Source organism: Nuphar pumila, chromosome 7 (assembly GCF_984573655.1).
Source record: "Nuphar pumila chromosome 7, dmNupPumi1.hap1.1, whole genome shotgun sequence".
NCBI classification, from domain to species: Eukaryota; Viridiplantae; Streptophyta; class Magnoliopsida; order Nymphaeales; family Nymphaeaceae; genus Nuphar; species Nuphar pumila.
This window is the reverse complement of record NC_143255.1, coordinates 116,030,573-116,052,047: the sequence shown is the minus strand read 5'-3', so window position 1 is coordinate 116,052,047 and position 21,475 is coordinate 116,030,573. Positions and strand designations below refer to the sequence as shown.

General features: G+C 37.3%; 1 protein-coding gene across 1 annotated transcript; it reads left to right on the top strand.

The window, feature by feature from the left end:
- Positions 1-342: 342 nt before the first annotated feature.
- On the top strand, positions 343-8,733 carry LOC149833071 (uncharacterized). Its single transcript, XM_090012700.1, has 5 exons — positions 343-626; positions 2,157-2,362; positions 3,702-3,800; positions 6,050-6,123; positions 8,132-8,733. The coding sequence occupies exons 1-5, from the start codon at positions 383-385 to the stop codon at positions 8,412-8,414; spliced, it is 906 nt and encodes a 301-aa protein (XP_089868826.1). The 5' UTR covers positions 343-382; the 3' UTR covers positions 8,415-8,733.
- Positions 8,734-21,475: the final 12,742 nt, after the last annotated feature.

Genomic DNA, 21,475 nt, shown 5'->3' with positions numbered 1-21,475 from the left:
GAAAAGCTCATACCAAATCCACTTTTTTTTTTACATATAAATGGATTGGGATGTCAGTTACAATCGGATATTTGTTGGATTTAGTAGTTAAAACTCAAAAACTATATTATAATCGGATATTTGGCTTGCCAAACACAACTAAACGGAATGGGATTTGATCGGATGAAATCCGATTCATTGAAATCTGTAGCTACAATCGATTGTAAAGAAAGTTAACCCCTCCAGAGTCCTTTATCCTAATAAAAAATTTTGGACTACAGGTCCTTTTGGCTACTTTGAGGGACCCTAAAGTCCTTTTTTTTTTCGTTTAAAAACGGATGAAAGAAACCGAATCTCAGAAAACCAGCGTGATTGAGAGAGAGAAGAAGAAGGAGAAGAGAGAATGCATCTGGAGGAGGTGGACTCTTCTTCTCCGGTTGGGGAGTTGGCGTCGTCGCTCAACAGGCAGAGGCTGTACAGGGAGGTGACTCTCGCACTGCGCAGCGGCCTCAGGGACGCCCGCGCCGACCTCTCCTTCCTCCGCCTCCGCTCCCTCCTTAACCTTCTCAAGTTCCTTCGCTCGCTCTCCGACTCCGATCCCGCCATCCGCCTTTTCCAGCTGTCCCAGTCCTCCCCCGATCTCCAAGGTTCCTTCGCAATTGCAACCCTTCCTCTCCTTCATTTCCCGCATTCTTCTTCTATCGACTCGAATGCCATCGCTTTCTCCTTGATTCCTTTTCTTTATACGTAGCGAAGATCGAGTTTTTCTTGCCTTTTATTTTGTTTTTTTTCTCGTTCATGCATTGGTTCCTTTGGGATGACTGGATTGCGAAGGATTCGGATCGAGTTCTTCCCGAATTCGAGGCGATTACGGCGTCCTCTCGTTCGTTTTGAGATCTTCGTGAGAATTACGGATTCCCTTCTCTTTGGTGAAAAAATGCGTTCTGTTTTTCTTGCTTTTTTTTGGGTAAAATTTGTGCCGTTCGTGATGCTTCGAAGGGCTCAACTTTTGAGTTTTCCTTGAATTTGATGCGTTTTTTGACTTTGAAAATTGGTATCTTGAAAAGATTTTTTGGCGTTGATTTCTCTTGTTTCGGTTTTGATTTCGTTGAACGTTGTGGATCTTGTTGCTTGTCTATGATGATGAACGAACGGACGTTTCTGGTTTGAGAATAGTTTGGGGAACTAGAGAGTGAAAGGAGATGCCGTTCACTGTGTTGCAGCCTCTCATTTGATCTGGTCATAGCTTAGTTTATAGCTCTCGCTCTAGTGGACATTTAAAAATCCATGGATTACGGAGTTCCTCTTGGGTGTTTCAGAATCACTGGAACCTTTTAGAAATGTAAAAGGGTAGATCCATCTATTCTATGGAATCCTTTTCTTTCGGGAAAAATAGAAGGATAGATCCATCAAGATTTCTTCTTCTTTTACTGTTAGGAGAGCATCTTTTAGAATTCTAGAAGGGTATAATGATGATGTTCTTCTTCTTTTTATATTAGGAAAGCGACCTTTTGGAATTCTAGAATAGAATGATGATATTCTTCTTCTTTTACTATTAGGTAACCGACTTTTACAATCTTAAAAGAATAGAATCATGATCTTCTTCTTCTCCTTTACTCTTAGGAAAGCACAAGATTTTGCTATATCATTAGGTTCCTTTGCGTCCCAGTGTGTAGCAACTCGTGGCATTTCAATTGTTCATGCTAGTAAGTAGTAACATGTTATATTTTTTTATTTTGGAACACTAAAGACTTTGTGTACATGTTGCAACTCCTAGACCTTTTGGAGTTTGGAAGCCTAGTTTTGTATCCTATTTCTCTGGGTAAGCTGTGCATCCCAAATAACCACCAAGGGAATTGGTCAGGCCGCCAGTGTTCGACCTATTTTTTTGGACCAATATTTTCTTCTCTACATGTATTACTATGGATCTTTGATGCTTGACCCAATTCTTTTTTTTTTCTCGTTCAAATAGCGATTCTGCTGTTTTCTTTTACCAGCGTGTTTCTTTCCCTTTCTGATGAGTACATTTGGGCAAACAGTCCTCTGCAAGACCTACGGGTTTAAAAAATTTTCCCCCTTATTTTGCTTCCAATTGAACCATGCTCCTGCATATCGATTCATCATTTTGGAAATTTAATGAGTAGCTTTATGAATCTCATATTTTATCATGATTGCAGTTGTTCCGGTGCTATTCGAGCATTCATTGTCACAACCAAAAGACATTAATGTGCCTAATTTGGATCATATCTACAGTGTTGAGCCTCTTCAGATAACTAGCCCAGCTACAGATGATGAAGTTGCTCTAGCTCTTAGAGTTTTGGAAGGATGTTGCCTCCTCCACAAGGAGAGCAGAACTCTGGCTCATAAGCATAGGGGAATAAAGGTTAGCCCTTCTATAACTGAACTTTATGCATCTAATAATACTTATAAATCATTTTCTTCATATTTTGGAATCATCAAGGTTATTTGTACTTGTGTTCAATGCTGGAACCACAAAATTGACATGTTAGCATGAATCCAAAATCCATAATGGTGAGAAAAAGTGGGGCTATATCTTAGAGAAATTTGGCTGCTTGGTAATCTTCGATATGAAGATCCAAACAGTACAAAGATAAATTTACCTGAATTAACTACTCTGGAGCTTGTAGAAAGAAGCCTCCAACTGTTTGGAGTTAAGAGATTGAAGTCAAAAAGCTCCATGGTCTCCAAAACGTTTCCACAAACGTAGTTTTCCATAGGGATTATAAATTATAATCCCACCGGTTAGAGCATACCTCTAGAAAGTATCTTATCAGCATAACAATTTGCAATTTGTACATCTAAAATTAGATATACAGTTGATTGATGATTACTGCATGCATGATGTAATCAACATATGATTTGTACTAATATTGGGAAGTTACCATCTATGATTCTATGTAAAATGGGTAATCTAAAATGCCAGCACGAGCCGTGTCAATGCTGGTAGTGGTACTTTGGGTGTTGCTGCATGTAGACATCATAGGTAATATGTAAGACAAACTGTGTATTTCTGTGAGTCTTCTCTACTTTCTACCTTTTTTCTTTTTATCTATATTTGATGGATATCCATTTGCATATATCTGTATGTGAGAGTGAGTGCATCTGTGCATGTGTGCCATATACACAACCAACTGCACCATTGCCCCCTTGTTTGGATAAACGTTGTAGTATCTACTCACACTCATGCCTATTCTGCATAGTTATCATTGAACTGACTTCAGGAAGTTGATGATACTTTAATAAAGAATACCATATCTAAGGATACGATTAAACTGACATGGGACACTTCATTATTATGTAGTTTCCATTAAGAATGCTACATAAGAGGGCATGACAGATGGATAAGTTGCAGTATCCTTGTAAAATAGGACAATACCATAGAAATTGTGATGGCATTTTCCACTGAAAAATGTTTTAGAAATGAGGATACCATTTAGAGAAGAAATCTTCTTAGAAGACCTGAAACTCTCATGAGGTACAGCGATTGTCATGCACACCGTGGTGCCATTTATGTAGTTCTTGCCTTGTGCAATCATATTTCATATACTCTCTTCTAGTACCACTCATCTAGGCCATCAAATGTTAAAAGAAAGAAAAGAAAATCTAAGATTAAGAAAATTTGAGGTTCATGGAGTATGTGATGCCATATTCCTATTGCTTGAAAGTTTTTACTTTAACTGAAAGCAGCTTAATTCTTGCAGGTACTTTTGAACATATTATCGACTAGAGGTGTGCTTGAGCAAGGTGCATGCTTGGATGCTATTATTTCTTTAATGCTTGAAGCACCTGCTAATCAGATGGTATGTCAAACTGGTGACTCATATCTAGACTTGTGATGTGTTGCTACATAGTTGCTGCTATTAATTGCATTCAGTCATTCACCATTAATTACTCACTATGCCAAAAACAATAATATGTCCACTCTAGAAATTTAAAAGCAAGGAGTTACTTTACAATGTATTGGTTATGATGAACTCTGAAACTGTTGTACTTCAACTTATTACCATACACATTTTTATAATAGTTGATGCTACTATTTACATTCAGTAGCTCACTATTAATATTCAGTATCCCAAAAGCAATGATATGCCCAAAGCAAGGAGTTACTTTGCAACTTATTGATTATGATCAACTCTAAACTGTTATACTTTAGCATACTTTTTTGTACATATTTTTGTGGCTGCATTATTGTCTCTTTCCCCAGATTTGTACACGAATGTGTAGACCAATGGATAGCCACATGGTAGAAATTGGAAGTAACAATTCACAATCTCACCAACAGTGGTTGGTCCAACATTAGAGAACTTGTGGTCTGTTGGGCCTTCTTATTTGTGGCCTTAGAAAACTTTTAGATGAGAGTAGACCACACAAACAAGAAAGATACTGATGTAAAAAAAGACCTGAAAATCAAGATCTTTATTTATGTTGGATCATAGTGACAAAAGTTTAAAATGGCAAGTTATCACTAAGATTTTTCTTGTAAGTTTCTAAAAATTCTTATTTATTGTGCACTTTTTTTGAGAAAATATCAGCTAAAAATAAATTAATTAATATTTAAAAGATATGGGCAAAATAAAACTTTAGAAAATGATATGGATTTTAGGTCTTGTTCAAAATTCAAACTTCTAAGTAAAATATTTCAAAACTTCTAAATATGGGTTTAATTTTCACGTTGGACTTTAGGAGACCTTTTCTATTCTCAACACATTTAAAGCTTTTAGTTTCTAAGATGGATTTTAGGAAACAGTTTTCTATTCGCAATACTTTCCAAATCTGCCTTTTCTGAAACTCGTTTTGTGTTCTTGGTGGATGAGAGGAAGCTTTATGAGAGAGAGAGAGAGAGAGAGAGAGAGAGAGAGAGAGAGAGAGAGAGAGAGAGAGAGAGTAATGAATTAAATGATAGTTTAATGAGATTTTGTTCGCCCAAAAATATGTTGTTCAATGCATTTTAAGTAAATTTAAAGCAGTTAGCTGTCTCTCTTTTTTTTTTTAATCTCACGATAAGAACAAAAATATCATGATAAAAATGCATTATTTAGGTTTCATCGAAAATATCATGTGATTTTAAAGTTTAAACAGTGAGATAATTTTCAAAATATCACCAATATTTGTTACTATGTGTTGGATATTTCAGTCCTCTGCCCTCTTGTTGCACATGTTGTGCTTGAGGAAAATGGAGAACCATCTACTACACCTTGAATCTATACTTCTGTTATCATTCCCACCTGGGAAGTTTGGCATATCCTCTTGTTGCACGCATGTGTTGTGCTTAAGGAAAATGAGAACCATGTACTACATCTTGAACCTATATGTTGTCGTTCTCACCTGTAGATTACGGTGGCTGATGTAATTCTTATGAATAAATTATTGGTTTTCTCCTTTTTTTAAATAAAAGCTACCGTCTATTAGGGACATTGATCAATTTTGTTCATTTGTATATGATATTATGTTTTAGTGCCTTCATGGTGCCAGTAATTATTTCCAAAGTATTCAAGTGAACTAAGATCATTTGCCTAAATGATTTCTGCTTATATGAAGTTTGGCGAGTTTTCTTGTTGCACGAATATGTTATGCTTGGGAAAATGAGAATCATGTACTACACCTTGAACCTATATGTTGTCATTCTCACCTGGGTTGTGGATGACATAATTCGTATGAATAAATTATTGGTTTTTTCCTTTCTTTTAAAATAAAAGCTGACTTCTATTAAGGACATTGATCAACTTTGTGCGTTTGCATATGCTATTATGTTTCAGTGTCTTCATGGCGCTAGTAGTTATTTCCAAAGTATTCAATGCATTAAGATCATTTGCCCAAATGACTTCTACTTATATGATTATATTCTATATGTTTCATCACTGTTTCTTGACTTGTATTAAGACCAAAATTGGAATTCATGTCCAATGTTTTTGTTGGACAAAATGATCATGACTATTGGGAGATGAATTAGGTTTTTTTTTCTTCAGTTGACATAATAAGTCTAATAGACTTTTTGAGTTGTTCAACTGATGTTCTAGTGGTTTAATTTGCCCATTGTTTTTTGTTCTAGGATTTTGAAGCAGTCCATGGTATTGAGAAAGTTGCAGAACTTATCAAAGATCAGCAAGTGAATGAGAATTTAAGGTTTGTGATTTTATGCTCTCACACACAAGCTAGCCTATGTGGTTTTTTCTTGTGATATGCCATTTGGATTCAATGGTTCTTTCCTTGGAGAATCAAGATTATTTATAATACCACCTGGGGCCAAATAAATAACCACGAAACCATGGTGATTGATATGCTTATGCATGTTCATTGTAGAGTTAACCGATATTTAGTTTGAAACTCTTGGCAGTTTTAAGTTACTTTGGTGGCAAGATTGGACATTTCTAGTTGTGATACTGTCTAAAACAGAAAGAAACCCTATTTTCACCTTATGAAGTTTCAACGAATTCCAATTCTTTTACTCGGGTTCTTTAAGTCACTTTGTAGTGTGTGGAACCATTAATTTTTTCAATTCTTCCTTTGCTAGATCTCTGGAATTCCCCATTTTCACTTTGTTGTATTCAAAGGGCTATGATCGTTAATTATGTGAGTTAGAATTTTATCATTTTATGTCTTCGAATCGAGCTCTTCAAGTGATTTTGCTGGGTGGGCCTGAAACCATCAATTATTCGATTCTTCCTTTGGAAAATTTCTGCTTTTCTCAATTATCAATTCAATATATTGAGGTTTGGGCTATGATCATTAAGTAATGTGTCTTCTCTCGTTGTCAAGGGTTTAATAATTTTTCTTGCTTGAGCTTTTTAAGTGATTTTTCAGGGTGGGCCTGTTCAATTCTTCCTTTGGTAGATCTCTAGTTCTATCAATTTTCACTTCAATACGTACAAACTTTGTGTTATGATCATCAAGTAACGTGAAGTATTTTCACATTGTGAAGTTTTCAGCCAATTTTAATTATTTCCCTCTAGCTTCAAGTGATTTTGCTGGGGTGGACCTAATACCATCAATTGCTCAATTCTTCCTTTAATAGATCTCCTGCTTTCTCGATTTTCATTTTGTGGGTTAAAGTTAAAATTTGATTGTACGGCTTCTTTCCATTACTTGTTTGTTTTTTACTGCAAGTGAGTCCAGTTATAGTTGTAATTGGTACAACTCTTGTTGGAAAGAAACAAATGTTTTATGCTGCTGATGCCAAGCTTTTTCCTTGTTCAATGATCATGTCAAAGATCCAAAGAGGACTGTCGATTCTACGAAAAAAGTGATTCCAGGAATGTCCTTCAGTTATTTAAGCTTCCTTAATATGACCATTTCTTATTTCTAGTTACTCTGGCATCTGCTTCAGCATACATTTCTCCATCACATATGCCTTGGGAAAACTTTGGTGTGTACCTTCACATTCATTTCTCATAAAAGTGCCTGTCTGCTTAGGAACTACTCTTAAAGTCTGCCACTAGATCATCCTGCACCAGTCCTCGTTCTGACATAAACTCGGTATTTTGTTGTATGGTGATGGAGCTTAATTGCCTGAATTTACTACTACAGCGTCTTCAATTTAATCATGACCATCGTATTCTTAAACCACTAGTTTTTGCGTTGCATGCATATAGGTTTTGCTTCAATGACTTTGAGACCCTTAATGTAAAAGATCATCTGTCACCTGTAAATTATGGGAAGCTCTCTTCAGAAACTTCACTTTTTTTCTTGAAATGATAAAAAAAAGGCCCTGATTTTATTCAACTAGCAGCATCAGATAATGTTCTTTTGTGTCAACATGTCACAGCCTGTGTAGTACCTCAAGACCCTTGTGGGAGTGGATCCATTTAGAGAGTCTAACCTTTCATGGAATTTGGCTTGCTGAGCTCCGCTGGTTTCCCCGTTCGTTAACGTTGATGTCATTGGAGTGTTGCTTTGTTTTATATACCTTAGAGTGGCCCAAATGCCTCGTTTGTTGCTGACCGTGTTGGAAATGATATCTGGCCAACACCAACGAGCATTGAATACACGGACAGTTACCATGTTAAGCGTTTTGTTATGATTCTCATTCTGTACCTTACTGCTGCTTGTGTGGTACAATTCAGATAAACAGGAAAGGGACTCTCTTGATCGTTTCTGCATCTGACTTACACATTTAGTTATGTCAATTTTTCAGATTAAAATGTGGAGAGTTTTTGCTGCTGCTGGTGGGACATGTTCTTCCTTCAACAAGCCGGCATTCCACCACAATGTTTGATGGCCAAAATGGAAGGGACAAACCTCCGCTGGCATCTACTGAAGAAGACTTGAGATATCTTCTTGGGGAGAAATGTGCATCACTCATTTGGGCAGCAAGTCAGTTTGGTTCCACACTAGATATTGAACAGAGACAAACGGCCCTTCATATTCATGCTCGTAGGGTGCTTAATTCATTGGAATTGTATTCAGAGTGGGACTAAAGCTGTGTCAGTTTCGGGCCGGCCCCTTGTTGCACCCTGCACAATGCGCTCCATCGTGTAGGTTCATGAGTAGCGAGCATGCAGGGTAACACAATGATCATGGACCCTTTACTTTTGGAGCATACATGGGAAAATAGAGAACAGGATCGTTGAAAGCTGTTGTGGGCTATGAGCATGGTTATGTATGTTGGATTGACCTGCTCAACTGCACATATGATGCTGTAGTAAAACCATCTGCCATGTAAAGATAAACTGGCATTGCTCTGTATTCTTATGAAAAATGAAAAATTTAGAATAAAAGAAACGACTACTCTCTCTCTCTCTGCCGCAGGCAAACAGTGAAGCAACAACCCATTTACTTCATTTTTTTGTATTTTGTTTTTTAGATAAGATTTTCTGGCTTTTCCTGTTTTCAAAATTTTTTCTTATTTGGTCTGTTTTTTTAATTTAAAAATCAGTTTTTAAATAGGCTGACTCAGACCAATTTGATTCGTTTTGATTTGGGGTTCTTTTGCAAAACCGATTTGGTTCTGAATCCGACTCTGGCAACATTTGATAAAATCTGTTCTAGATTTCTTTTAATAAATGGATCTAACCAAGGCTTGGAAGCTAAAATTAATCTGTTCCACAGTACCAAGTATGGGAAGGACGCTCATCTCATGAGACTGTTAGCCCTCATTATAGGTCAGGTCGCCATGTTGGCCTCGCCCTGGTATCAAGCAGTGAGAGGCTGGCATTGATTAACTGTAGCTTTACCAAAATTATTTTTTAACTGCACATTTGATTTAACAAAACTGTTCTACTTTTAAATTTCTGTTTTAGATAAAGTTGAACCCACTCAACGGGTGAGCAATGTATTTCTACCGGCTGTTCTGCAATGGAAACTCATATATATGTTTCGAGATAAAGTCATAGCGGCTAGGTCTGTCTAGGTCTATGATCCCGGGGTGGTTTCTCTGAGTAAAAAATAAAAAAGCAGATAAACTCATAAAGATATATGAGAAAAATACATGAGAAATCATATGAGAAAAACCCTCTGTGAGGTCCGATCCCCTTGTCAATTCCCAGCCGCGAGGCACTCTTGCACACCGATCTTTGGCTTGCCTTGTTGCTTTCTTCTCCTCTCATGACACCTACATGAAGAGCTGAGCCATCAAACTCGAACATTACAAATAGACTAATCACAGTTCTACATCTATTTGTCTCTACTAACGTTTGATCAGATATTCCAAAGGATATGAAACCAATATATATATATACATTCATTGACTAGTGGTGATGGAATATGCATTATGGGCGATTTGGGTGGAATTTGAATTTCGAGAATGCTTGGAGACGTGGCAAAGGATTTTTTTGAAGATATCGTTAGATTTTCCCTTTGTTGATATCTTTCCAAAAATAACTTTTTTTTTTATAACCAGGGAAAATCACCTGGCTCCTCACCAGATCATTGGTGTAAAAACCCCAGGTCTCCCTTTGGCATCAGGGAGCACACTCAACGTCAACCTCGCAGCAAGGGACGTGGATTCTTAGATTTTGAACTCGTGGCATCACTTCAGCTTGGTGATGTTTACAGTCACCCCTAGAAAATCACCTCTCACTCGTGAGCTGATTGGTGTAAAAACTCAAAGTCTCCCTTGCCTGCTAATGAGTACACTTAGTTATGGCCTCGCAGCAAGTGATTTGGACGTATTGGTTTTGAACTCATGATAACTTTTCAGCTAGTTATGTTTAAGTTATTTTTTTGTATAATCAAGCTGTGGTTGCATGCCCACAACAGTAGGAAGCCACTATTAGGGTGGCTCGAGAAGCACCTAGTTTAACTTTTTTTTTTTGTTATGGCGAAGTTTCCCACCAAAGCGGGTAATCTCCAGGTGGGCAGAGTGGTGAAAGGTGCCGGCACACTCGTTGGGAGTCGAACCTAAGATGAAGGGGTTAGCACCCCCCTCCCCCACAAGAAACTAGTTTATCTAGTTTTTAAGCTACACAGATGGTATTTTTTGGGCACCATCAAACATTAAGATCCGCCCAACTCTAACAATTGATTGACAAGAATGGTTGGAGGAGTGTGGAAACTGTTTTCTACCTGGATGTAAATTAATAATTTTCTGGAATCCAACTAGTAGACTCTATGTAAATTTTTTTTAGAGGGTAATTCTATAATTTTACCCTATAGTCCTTGTTGTATCCAGCAACACTACATGTAAGCTTCTTGAGCTCCTCTTATACAAGGAGACATCATCCTCATCTGTATTATGTATCCCAATCAACAAAGAAAAAAGCTTAAGTAGTTTTTGCCTAACCACGTAAAATCCTCATTTTCGTGTGTAATTATTTTTTTCTTTTGCTTTTTTTATGCTTGTTTATTCGATCCATCGGTAGGTCGTTCCCTAATAACTGGTGTCAGAGCCTCAGTTCAGAGAAAAGAGTGAGAGCGATGGTAGCAAACAAAGAAAATGTGAAGATCGATAGGTTCGATAGCAAGGACTTTAATTTTTAAAAGATATAGATTGAAAACTATCTGTATTAGAAGAAGTTGCATCGGCCTCTTTTTGGAATCAAGATATTAGGTATAAAGCAGAAAGATTAGGATTTGTTAGACAAATAGGCATTGGGAGTTGTTTGATTAAAGTTGGCTCAAAACGTCATGTTCAACATAAAAAACAAGAAGGCCATGACTGCTCTCCTCAAGACACTCTCAAACATGTACGAGAAACCATCAATGTCAAATAAGGTATTCTAATACACCATTTGTTTAATCTGAAGATGGCCGAAGGTGCTTCTGTTGCATATCACATCAATGTCATTATGTGAAAATTGAGTTCGTGGAGATCAGCTTTGAAGATGAGGTTTGGGCATTGCTTATGTTGTCCTCTCTGTCAAAGAGTTAGGTGCGAATGTGACTGTTGTGAGCAGTTCTTTTGGTTTAAACAAGTTTAAGTTAGATGAAGTTCGAGATCTGATTATAAGATAAGATATTCACAAAAGAGAATTAGGTAAATCCTCGGGTTCTACCATAAATATTGAAGGTAGAGGAAGAACAAATCAACGAGGTCAAGATCGTGATAGGTCTAAGTATGCGACAAGGAGTTAGTCTAGACCTCGAAATAAAGAGGGACCTAGTTGCTAAAACTGCAAGAAAAAAAAGCACCTAAAGAGAGACTGTAGGGTGCTTAAAAAATAAAATCATAACCAAAATGAAGAATATGCCAATGCAACAACAACAGAGGCAATTCTCGATCCTAAGTATTAATAGTCCCATTGAATCTTGGATTTTAGATTCTGAAGCATCATTCAATTAGACCTCATATAGAGAATATAAGAAAAATTATGTTGCTGAAAATTTTAGAAATGTTTATCTTGTCAATGATGAACCTTTAGATATTGTGGCAAATGATGATATTCAAATTAAAACCTCTAATGGTAATATATGGAAGTTGCATAACGTCAGACATATTTCAAGTTTAAAGAGAAATCTAATCTCTATGAGATAACTTGATGATGAAGGGTATGTTACGACCTTTGATGTGGATCTTGAAAAATCATCAAAAGTGTTATGGTTGTTGTAAGAGGCAAGAATATGCCTACTTTTTAGATGATCATAAATACAATAATCACTATGGCAGTCACTGATTCATCCTTAAACTCTAAAATATGGCACTATAAACTCAGGCATATAAGTGAGAAATGGATGAAGATACTTTCATCAAAGGAGAAACTGTCTGTTTTGAAGTCTGTGGATGTTTGGTCTTTGTGATGACTGCATTTTTAAGAAACAAAAAAGGGTTAGTTTTTTGAAGACTGAAAGGACATTAAAAACATAAAAGCTGGAGTTTGTGCATACAGACGTATGAGGTCCTTCTCCCATACCAACTCTTGGAAGCTCATGCTACTACATTACTTTTATTGATGACTCTACTAAAAAGGTATGAATTTATTTACTAAAAAATAAATTTAATGTATTCTCTACTTTTAAGAAGTCAAAAAGTCAAATTAAAAATGAGTCAAGAGTAAAAATAAAGCATTTGAGGTCTGATAATGTGAGCGAGTATAACAGTAAAAAATTCAGGGAGTTCTGCATGGTAAGTGAGATTCATATAAAAAAGATAGTTTCAAGAGCACCACAAAAGAATATAGTTGTTGTGCAAAGAGGTAAATTTGTCACACCTGAAAGTTTTCAATTGTATTTTATATGTGCACATAGATTCTAATGACATGGATAAACTGGATCCAAAGTTCAAAAAAATGTTTTTCATTGGATATGGCAATGATGAATTCGGATATTAGTTTTGAGATGATCAGAACAAGAAGATTATAAGAAGATATGTTATATTCAATGAAAATGTCTTGTGTAAAGATAGATTTGTTGCAAAATATGACAATGCAGGAAATGATAAGCAAGTTGAATTAAAGGAGATCTATGAGCATTATACGACAAGGAGAGTTCCAGAGAATCTTGAAAAATTTATTCTACAACTAGAATCTAGCACACCTGTGATGGAGTTGAAATAATCGTTTAGAGCGTCTAAACTTACTCAATGATATTCTCCTTCTTTGCATTACTTATTGTTGACTGATTGTGGTGAGTCAGAATATTTTAGTGAAACAATATAGGTTAATCATTATCTCTAGTGGGAGCTAGCCATGAAAGAAGAGATGAACTCATTGCATACAAATCAAACATATGTTCTAACCAAACTGCCAAGGGAAAAAAGAGCACTTCATAACAAATGGGTCTATTAAATCTTGATGGCAGTAAAAGATATGAAGTGAGGGTGATTGTGAAAGGATTCCAACAAACGAAAGGTATTGATTACACTAGAATTTTCTCTCCTATCATTAAATTGAGTACAATCAAGCTTGTATGAAGTATTATTACTGGTAAAAACTTGCACTTAGAGTAGTTAGATATAAAATCTACTTTTCTTCATAGTGATCTTAAAAAAGATATTTACATGATGCAGCTAGAAGAGTTTACCATGTAAGGTAAGGAAGAACTTGTGTGTAAGCTGAATAAAAGATTGTATGATTTAAAGCAAGCCCCCAGACAATGATATAAGAAGTTTGATGAATTCATGTATAACCACAATTTCATGAGATGTCAGATGGATCATTGTTGTTACCTTAAGAGGTATGATGATTGCTATATTATAAATGATATACTCATTGCAAGATCTAACATTCAAAAGATCGACAAGTGGAAGTAACAATTATCAATGAAGTTTGCAACAAAGGATTTAAGAGTTGCAAAGAAAATACTTGGGATGAGAATTTCTCGAGATTGAGAAGTTGGCTCTTTGAAGTTGTCTCAAACAAACTATATTCAAAAGATGTTAAGCAGATCTCGTATATAGGATGCAAAACCTGTAAGTACTCCATTGACAAGTTATTTCAAATTATCGAAAGAGCAGTCACCCAAGTTAGATGAAGATTAGTATATGTCCAAAGTTTCATATACTTCAACAGTTAGAAACTTGATGTATGCTATGGTTTGTACTGAGCCAGACATAGCTCAAGCAGTAGGAGCCATGAGCAAGTACATGACATATCTAGGGAAGCAACATTGAGAAGTTGTGTAGTGGATCCTTCGATAATTGAGAGGTACCATAGACATGTCACTTTGTTTTGACAAAGGTGACATGATTTTGTAAAGCTTTATTGATACAGATTTAGGTGGTGATGTTGACAATCATAAAAGCACCATAGGTTATGTCTACACTTTGGGTGATACTGCTATAAGCTGAGTCTCTCAATTGCAAAAGATTATAGGTCTCTCCACCACTGAAGTTGAATATATTATTATTACTAAATCTAGCAATGAGATTATCTGGTTGAAGAATTTTCTATAAGAGTTTTACAGAAAGCAGAGCAGTAATGTCCTTTTCTATGACAATCAAAGTATGATTTATCTGAGAAAGAATTCAATATTTCATGCTAGAACGAAGCACATTCAGATGAAAAATCACTTTATTCACAATTTGTTGACTCATGGGGTACCGACACACAAGAAAATTCGTGGATCAGAAAGTTTGACAGACATGTTGACCAAGATAGCTATTGCAGATAAGTTAAAGTTATGCAAAACCCCAATTGGCCTTCATAGATTTTTTATTGGAGGCGTCCCACTGAGATTCTGGATTACATAAGGAGAGAAGTCACAATGTATGGTTGCTAAAAAAAAATCTGTCTCTAAGTGGGAGATTGTTGGAGGAGTGTAGAGTTTGTTTCCTACCTGGATATAAATCCATAATTTTTGCGGTGATTTTTTTTAGGGTAGTTCTATAATTTTATTCTAGACTCATTGTTGTATCCATCAACACTAGTAGACTTTATGTAAAATTCATAGACTTTTCCTATTTAATGAGGCATCATTCTCTGTATTGTGTATCACAATCAATAAAGAAGAAGGCTCATTGTGGTCCTAGATGTAGGCAATTTTGGCCAAACCATGTAAAATCATTGTTTTTGTGTGTGGTTGTTTTCTCTTTTTGCTTTTTTTTGTACTTGTTTCTTTGATCCATCGGTAGGTAAAAGGGTCATTGCCTAACAAGAATATGGTTAGACATGAGTTGGAGTTCGACCTTGTGAAGAAGGGTGCATGATACTGGTGGTGGTATCACATTGAGAGGATCAACTCAATAATTCATGACGGGAGGAAAGTATAAGGCCTAGTTTAAGGCTTTGTTTAGGAGCCAAAGATGGGAGTGGATATGTTATTTAATAAGTGTGTAATTAATACCACCTACCTCTCATGGGTATTTGGGAAACCCATTTTTGAAGATGAGGTGTTGGGAGTAGAAATGGACCATTTTCAACTACATCCTTACAAAGGATATTTTTGACAACTCTAGCCTCATCTCCACTCCCATCACCCCTCTCTATCTCCTCTCTAACATTGGGTCCCAAACATAGCCTAATAGGCCTTGGGGTGGGGAGCTCTAATGATCACCATATAACTAGTTGCAATAAGAAAATTTGTGAAGAATATGAAGCGCATATTGATGGGTAGCATTGTGATCTAAATTCAAATTTTTACTTTCCAAAATGTTCTAATTGTTGATTGAAATGAAACGAGCCATGCCTGAAATGAGCTCTATGTAAAGTAAACCCCATCCCATTCCTTAATATAGTACTAAGATCATTTTGCAGGATTAGGCTTTTGTTAAATAACCATACAATTTCCTTCAACCTAGCAGGATGTGAAGAGGTGTGCCAACAACCTCCTCCTCCTTCCAACAAAGAACACACATATTAGCCAATGACGTGTCCAATTCTTTAAGATGATCTTGAGTCATAAGTTTGTTAGCAATTGCCCATTTAAGAGTCAAAGCTGCTTTAAGAATATGTTTTTGGGGCAAAATAAACTTAAGGAAAAGTATTCTTCAGGTTCTTGAATCATATCTCATACCACTTTCATAGAAAATTATGGCAATTTAACCCACATAAGTATATCATGCTAAGTATTATCTTTGGTTTGACTATTAAGAAGGTGTCTGATATAGTTTATTCCTTGTGCAATTCCTTATAGAACCTGGTTAGAGAGCATGCGAGATCGATGATAACTATTGTCTATCAAAAAACCAGAACCTGTTTAAATATTTTAGTCAATCTGGACTACAAATCTTATTAAGAGCCAAAAGACTCATTCTCATATCACAAGTTTTTCAAACACTTACATCAATATATAAAAATGTTGCATTTATTTATGGTCCTATGCAGTATCCCATTTTATGAGATTGAGGTTGTTTTTAGAGTACTCATGTTCGTGAAAGTCATATGCATAAATAAAGGTACATTTCTATTTGAACTTACACTCAGTGTGAACAAAATTTAGACACTCTCAAAAACTAAGTAGCTAACAACTTTAAATTTAGTCCCTAATCATATCATGAACCGTAACAAAGCAAAGGTCCATATAGCATCTATGAGTTAAAGAGTCATCTAGTAAGGTTGCCAAAAAGTAGTCAACCTCCCATGGGTCAAATCAAAGTTCTAATTTTTGGCAATTTTCAACTCTTCATTTAGCGCCTTTGACCATGATAGGGATGCTTATTTGAGGCTCTTCCAAACATAAGAGCCTTTTAAACTGTTGTAGGCAAACCAAATGGATTTACCCTTAAGATATTTTGTTCAGATTAGCCCTGTCCATGGGTTAACCTCTTCAAAAACGACTTGCCAAAGGCCAAAAGGGCAAGCATGACATTCATCGAGCGATGGATCTTAAGCCCTCCTTTTTTTAGTTTACAAACTACATTCCAAGGAAGATAGTATTGTAAAGATTATGGTTGGAGTTTCATAAGAATCTATGCATAATGATTTTGGTTTTATGTATAACTGATTGAGGAAGTTTTGAAACAAACCATAAAGTAATTTGGTATAGAAGATAGAATTGATTTAATCATCAACTCTACCCATCATTGAAAGAAAATGACTTCATGTAGTGAGTCAACTTGAGCTTGGCAAGAAAAATAGCGGCCCCATGATATTATAGGAAGTGTTAACATTTTTTTTTTTAAATAAGAAAAGATGGGGCTTACCCAGGTTCACTAAAACCCTTTTTGAAATTTTGGGGATGCTCTATACGAGCCTCGATCATCCATGACCTGACGAGAAGGTAGGATCTAGGTAAGTTCTCTGATTTCTGCAGCCCTAATTGCACTGCCAAGACTCTCGAATATGCAATAATGATAAAAGTATATTAGTATTCGTTCTTTAAAATAATAAAAATCAAAATAAAATAATGAATACGAATGAATGATCTGCAAATCACCTTTTCCAGACTCGAGGGTTCGTTAAGCTTTTAAGTCTTTTAGTCTGAACAACACTCCAGAGTTAGGCATGAATATGATTTCAATAACTCTAGCAGCACCTTAACGCAGGTGAGCACCTTAACGCAGGTGAGACGACTTGAGAGAAAAGGGTATGGCAAGGGTAGGGCTCATTATAGATGATCAAGTTCTAGGGAGAGACCCCTATTTATAATTTTCTGAATATATTACGGGTCATTGAATTTAGATTCGTTTCAAATGGTTATAAATTTATCTTCAAATGAGGATAAGACTCATCTAAAAGAGTCTTCTCCTCCTGAAAATTGCGTAAGAGGAGGCCAAGATTGGAATGGATAAGATAGATAAGATGAGGATAAGTCAAATGACTTATTCTTTCACTCGAGGGGCAGGGCGGCAGAACGGTTTAGCCACAACCAAATAAGGTGCCATCTCGGAGGTAGGACAGTGAGGTGGGATGGCGAGACAAGGTGTCAATCCCTTAGGTAGGATGGTGAGCTAAGGTGTCCTCTCGAAAGTGGGATGATTAGACAAGATGTCATCCCTGAGGTGCGATGACCAGACAAGGCACCATCTCAGAAGTGTATGGCGAGACAAGGTGCCATCCCGGATATGGGATGGCCAGATAAGACGTAAGGTCGGAGGTTGGATGGTGAGACAGGGGATCTGTCTGGTCAAGGCAGGACTGGGCAAGGAAGACAAGTTGAACGACGACAATCCCGCCATTCGGGTTTCAAATGATCAGAGGGAGAGAAAGGGAGCCGAACGGCGAAATCTGAGACCCCTTCGCTAGGAGAGAGAGGGAATGATGGGGGGTGTACCCACTGTTCGAGACCCCCCATAGAGGGGTACCCACCGTCTGGGATCCTCAAAGAGGGAGAGAGGAGGGATGGCAGGGGTACCCGCCGTCCAAGATCCCCGAAGAGGGACAATGGGGTACCCACCGTCCGGGACTCCCAAAGAGTGCCAGACGGTGGGGTACGAGTCTCCCAAAGAGGAGAGAGAGAAGAGGGACAACGAGGTACTTGCCATTCGGGACTCCCAAAGAGGGTTGGACGATGGGATACCTACCATCCGGGTCCCGACTACAAGGGGGAGAAAGGGACGGACGAGGCCCAACGTATAGAGAGAGAGAGGGCAGGGCGGTGGGGCTGCCAGAACTTGGTCGGAATGAACTGTGCCAGGACCTAGGGTTTTGGGGGTATTTAAAAAAAAATGGGTACAATTAAGTAAGCTTCCATTGGTGCTACACCGTTATTAGCCCAGTTGTATGGGGGCATCAGGTTCAAGGAAATATAAACAAGGTTCTTCAAGCTGACACACAATTGAGATTTTTTCGAAACGTTTGATAATAGAAAGAAAATTAGTTATTTAGGTACCAATAAAAAATAATTTATAACTGCATAGAAACTATGGTTTCATTAAAAGAAGTTCACTGCATAACTGATTCTTTGTTTGTCCATTTCTGCCAGCTGTAAGAATCAAGACAGATGTTTCATGATAATGAGAAATAAATATGAGAATAATGCAAGTGCATCTAGGTCTATGATCACTTTGTAAATATAAAATAAAATAAAATAATGGATCACTTTGTTTGTTGCCCCTATTAGTATAGAACAGCTATCCAAATTGCCCATTGCCAATGATGGCAAACTGACCATTTGTGCACACGACATGACTGTACTGTTGAATCCAAGACGTTGAAGTGAGCAAGCAAGGAACCCCTAGTCTACTCTTATCATATGCCTTGCATTCTACTAAACCTAAACTTATACAGCTTGTAGGCATTGACTACTTTGGGAATCAAGATTATATTAGTGCAATTAATCCGTTGGAGAATATTGCCAGTTTTCAAAAAATTAATGATAGCTTTCCTTACCTTTGTGCCCACATTCAGCTAGTAAATTTGACAGAATGACCGGTAATTATGTGAAATACAACCATCTTGACTTCCTTTTATGTCATAGTGGCTTTATACATAAGATTTGTGACTATGAATTGGATCAATTCTTGCAAAGAAGTCCACAGTAAGTGCCTTGGCACTGCTTGCAATATATAAACTTGGTCTCTCTCCATGTTGTGTACCATGTCAAATCTTATTAATCATCTAACCCAACAGCATATAATGTGAACAGCTTAACTAGAATTGATTGTTTTTAAAGATTTGGCTAACTTGCTTGGTCATGAGTTGGGGTAGGTCAGAGAAGGCTGAGACAGAGTCCCACATTGACTGACTCACATTTAGTCTTTCCCCTTGCAATGGTGTTACCCATGTCATTGGCTCATGACTTGGCCCCTCTGACCAGTCCCAGTGTTAAACTTGGAATAAAGCATAGAATAAGAGCTTAAGATGAAAATTTCTACAAATCAGAAACTTGCCTGATGAGCTTCATGAGACTCCCCTAGGTATATTTTGCATGTCCAAATGTGAGAGCGTTAATCACATGGGGTTAAGTAGCTAGCTAGGGATGTTATATGGACCGGACTCAGTTTGAATCTAGGCATTACTACATCCAAACTCAGTTGGGTTTGGACTGATATTTGAAGCCAGATGGAGAAAGGCAATATCAAACTGCCCCGATTAGCTAATGGGATATGTTTTATAAAAAATCGGGGTCGGATAATCCTTTTGATACACCTGGCTGGGTTGCTCGAGCGGCAGCGGGCCTGGGGAGAAGGTGCTGACCCCTTCATCTCAGGTTCGACTCCCACCAGGTGTGCGGGTGCCTTTAACTGGTAGGTTCCATAAGGAGTTGACTGTCAGTGACCCCACCAGTGGTTTACCTCACAGGGAGGCAGGCACATTTAGTGACCCTGTTCTTGGCAAGGGTTCCTCCTCATAATCAGATGAAGATAAGCATAGAGATCTGAAGGCAATTATTAATTAGATTTTATTTGCTTCACCGAATCAAGTTAGTTGGATTTAGATCCAGTCAAATATCTGATTCAAACCGAATCTCTTGGCATCCCTAGAAGGGAATAGGGATGTAAACGGGAACTACATGAGAGTCTGATCCGGAATAACCAAAAATTGCAAAACCTCCAATCTTAGATAAGAACAATTTGCATCCCTAATTCCCTTAGATAGGGTCAAGTATGAGTTATAAGAATCTGTGGTCGCTTGATAAGGATGTTGAATCTCATTGTAGCCAAGTCTGCTTACTGAAAAAAAAACATTAAGGAAAAAAAAAAAAAAAAAAAAAAGCAGGCTTAAATCTGGGACACACCTGGCGCTCTATCATCCACTCATTTGCAGAAGTGGGCGACAAAGTTGAAGGATGATGAGTCACCCCTATCTTGATGTACTCAAAGCAGCTTTTACAAAGTCAACACCTACAAATTGCCATTTTGAGTATAGAAGCAAGTGGGTTGACCAATATTCACATACCACCTCCATGACCACACAAAAGTATTGGTGCAAAAAAAGATTTCTCAAAATTGGCAATCAACTTTTTAAACCCTTGAAATTGTCTTGAGAGAGAGAGAGATGTTATCGGTTCATTAAGTGAATCGATTTTGTAAAAAAATTTGACAATCAGTCCGAATCAAATCGAATGGGACCATTTCCAAGTTTTATTTGTTATAAATATATTTTATGAAAACATACAAATGAACTGATTCATGGTAGAATCGACCCATGTTTGTTTTCGTTGAGCGGCCAATTCGATCAGAATCAGCTGATTCAGATCAATTTAATTCGATAATATTGAGAGAGAGAGAGAGCATGCCATTACTGTTAACATAATGAGAGTGATGTTGGGTCTGCCACCAGAGGAAGTGAGCGAGCTTGGAGATGCATATGGAGGAGCTGGACATTAAAAGCAGCTTCAAACTGTTAATGGCCAACTCATAAAACATAAATGCGTTATCACATAACTCACTACTATTCCATGACCATCTCTCTCTCTCTCTCTCTCTCTCTCTCTCTCTCTCTCTGACACACACACACACACACACACACACACACACACACACACACACACACACACAACTTCAAATCAATCTGGGCCAAATTCTACCCCTCCTAATATATATTTCAAAAACTTAGATATGACTTGGGCGGACCCCTACCAGAACAACTGTCACCCCATTTGGTAGAGGGATTCGATCCTGGGCCTTCAGCTTGACACAGCACCCCGCTTACCACATGGGATACCACCTCGGTGGTGACCTAACCAAACTGCCAAGATCGAAAAACTTTCATAAATCTAAGCCTAACAACAACCACAACAATACTACTACTACTAATAATAAGAAGATGCGGATCCAAAGGAA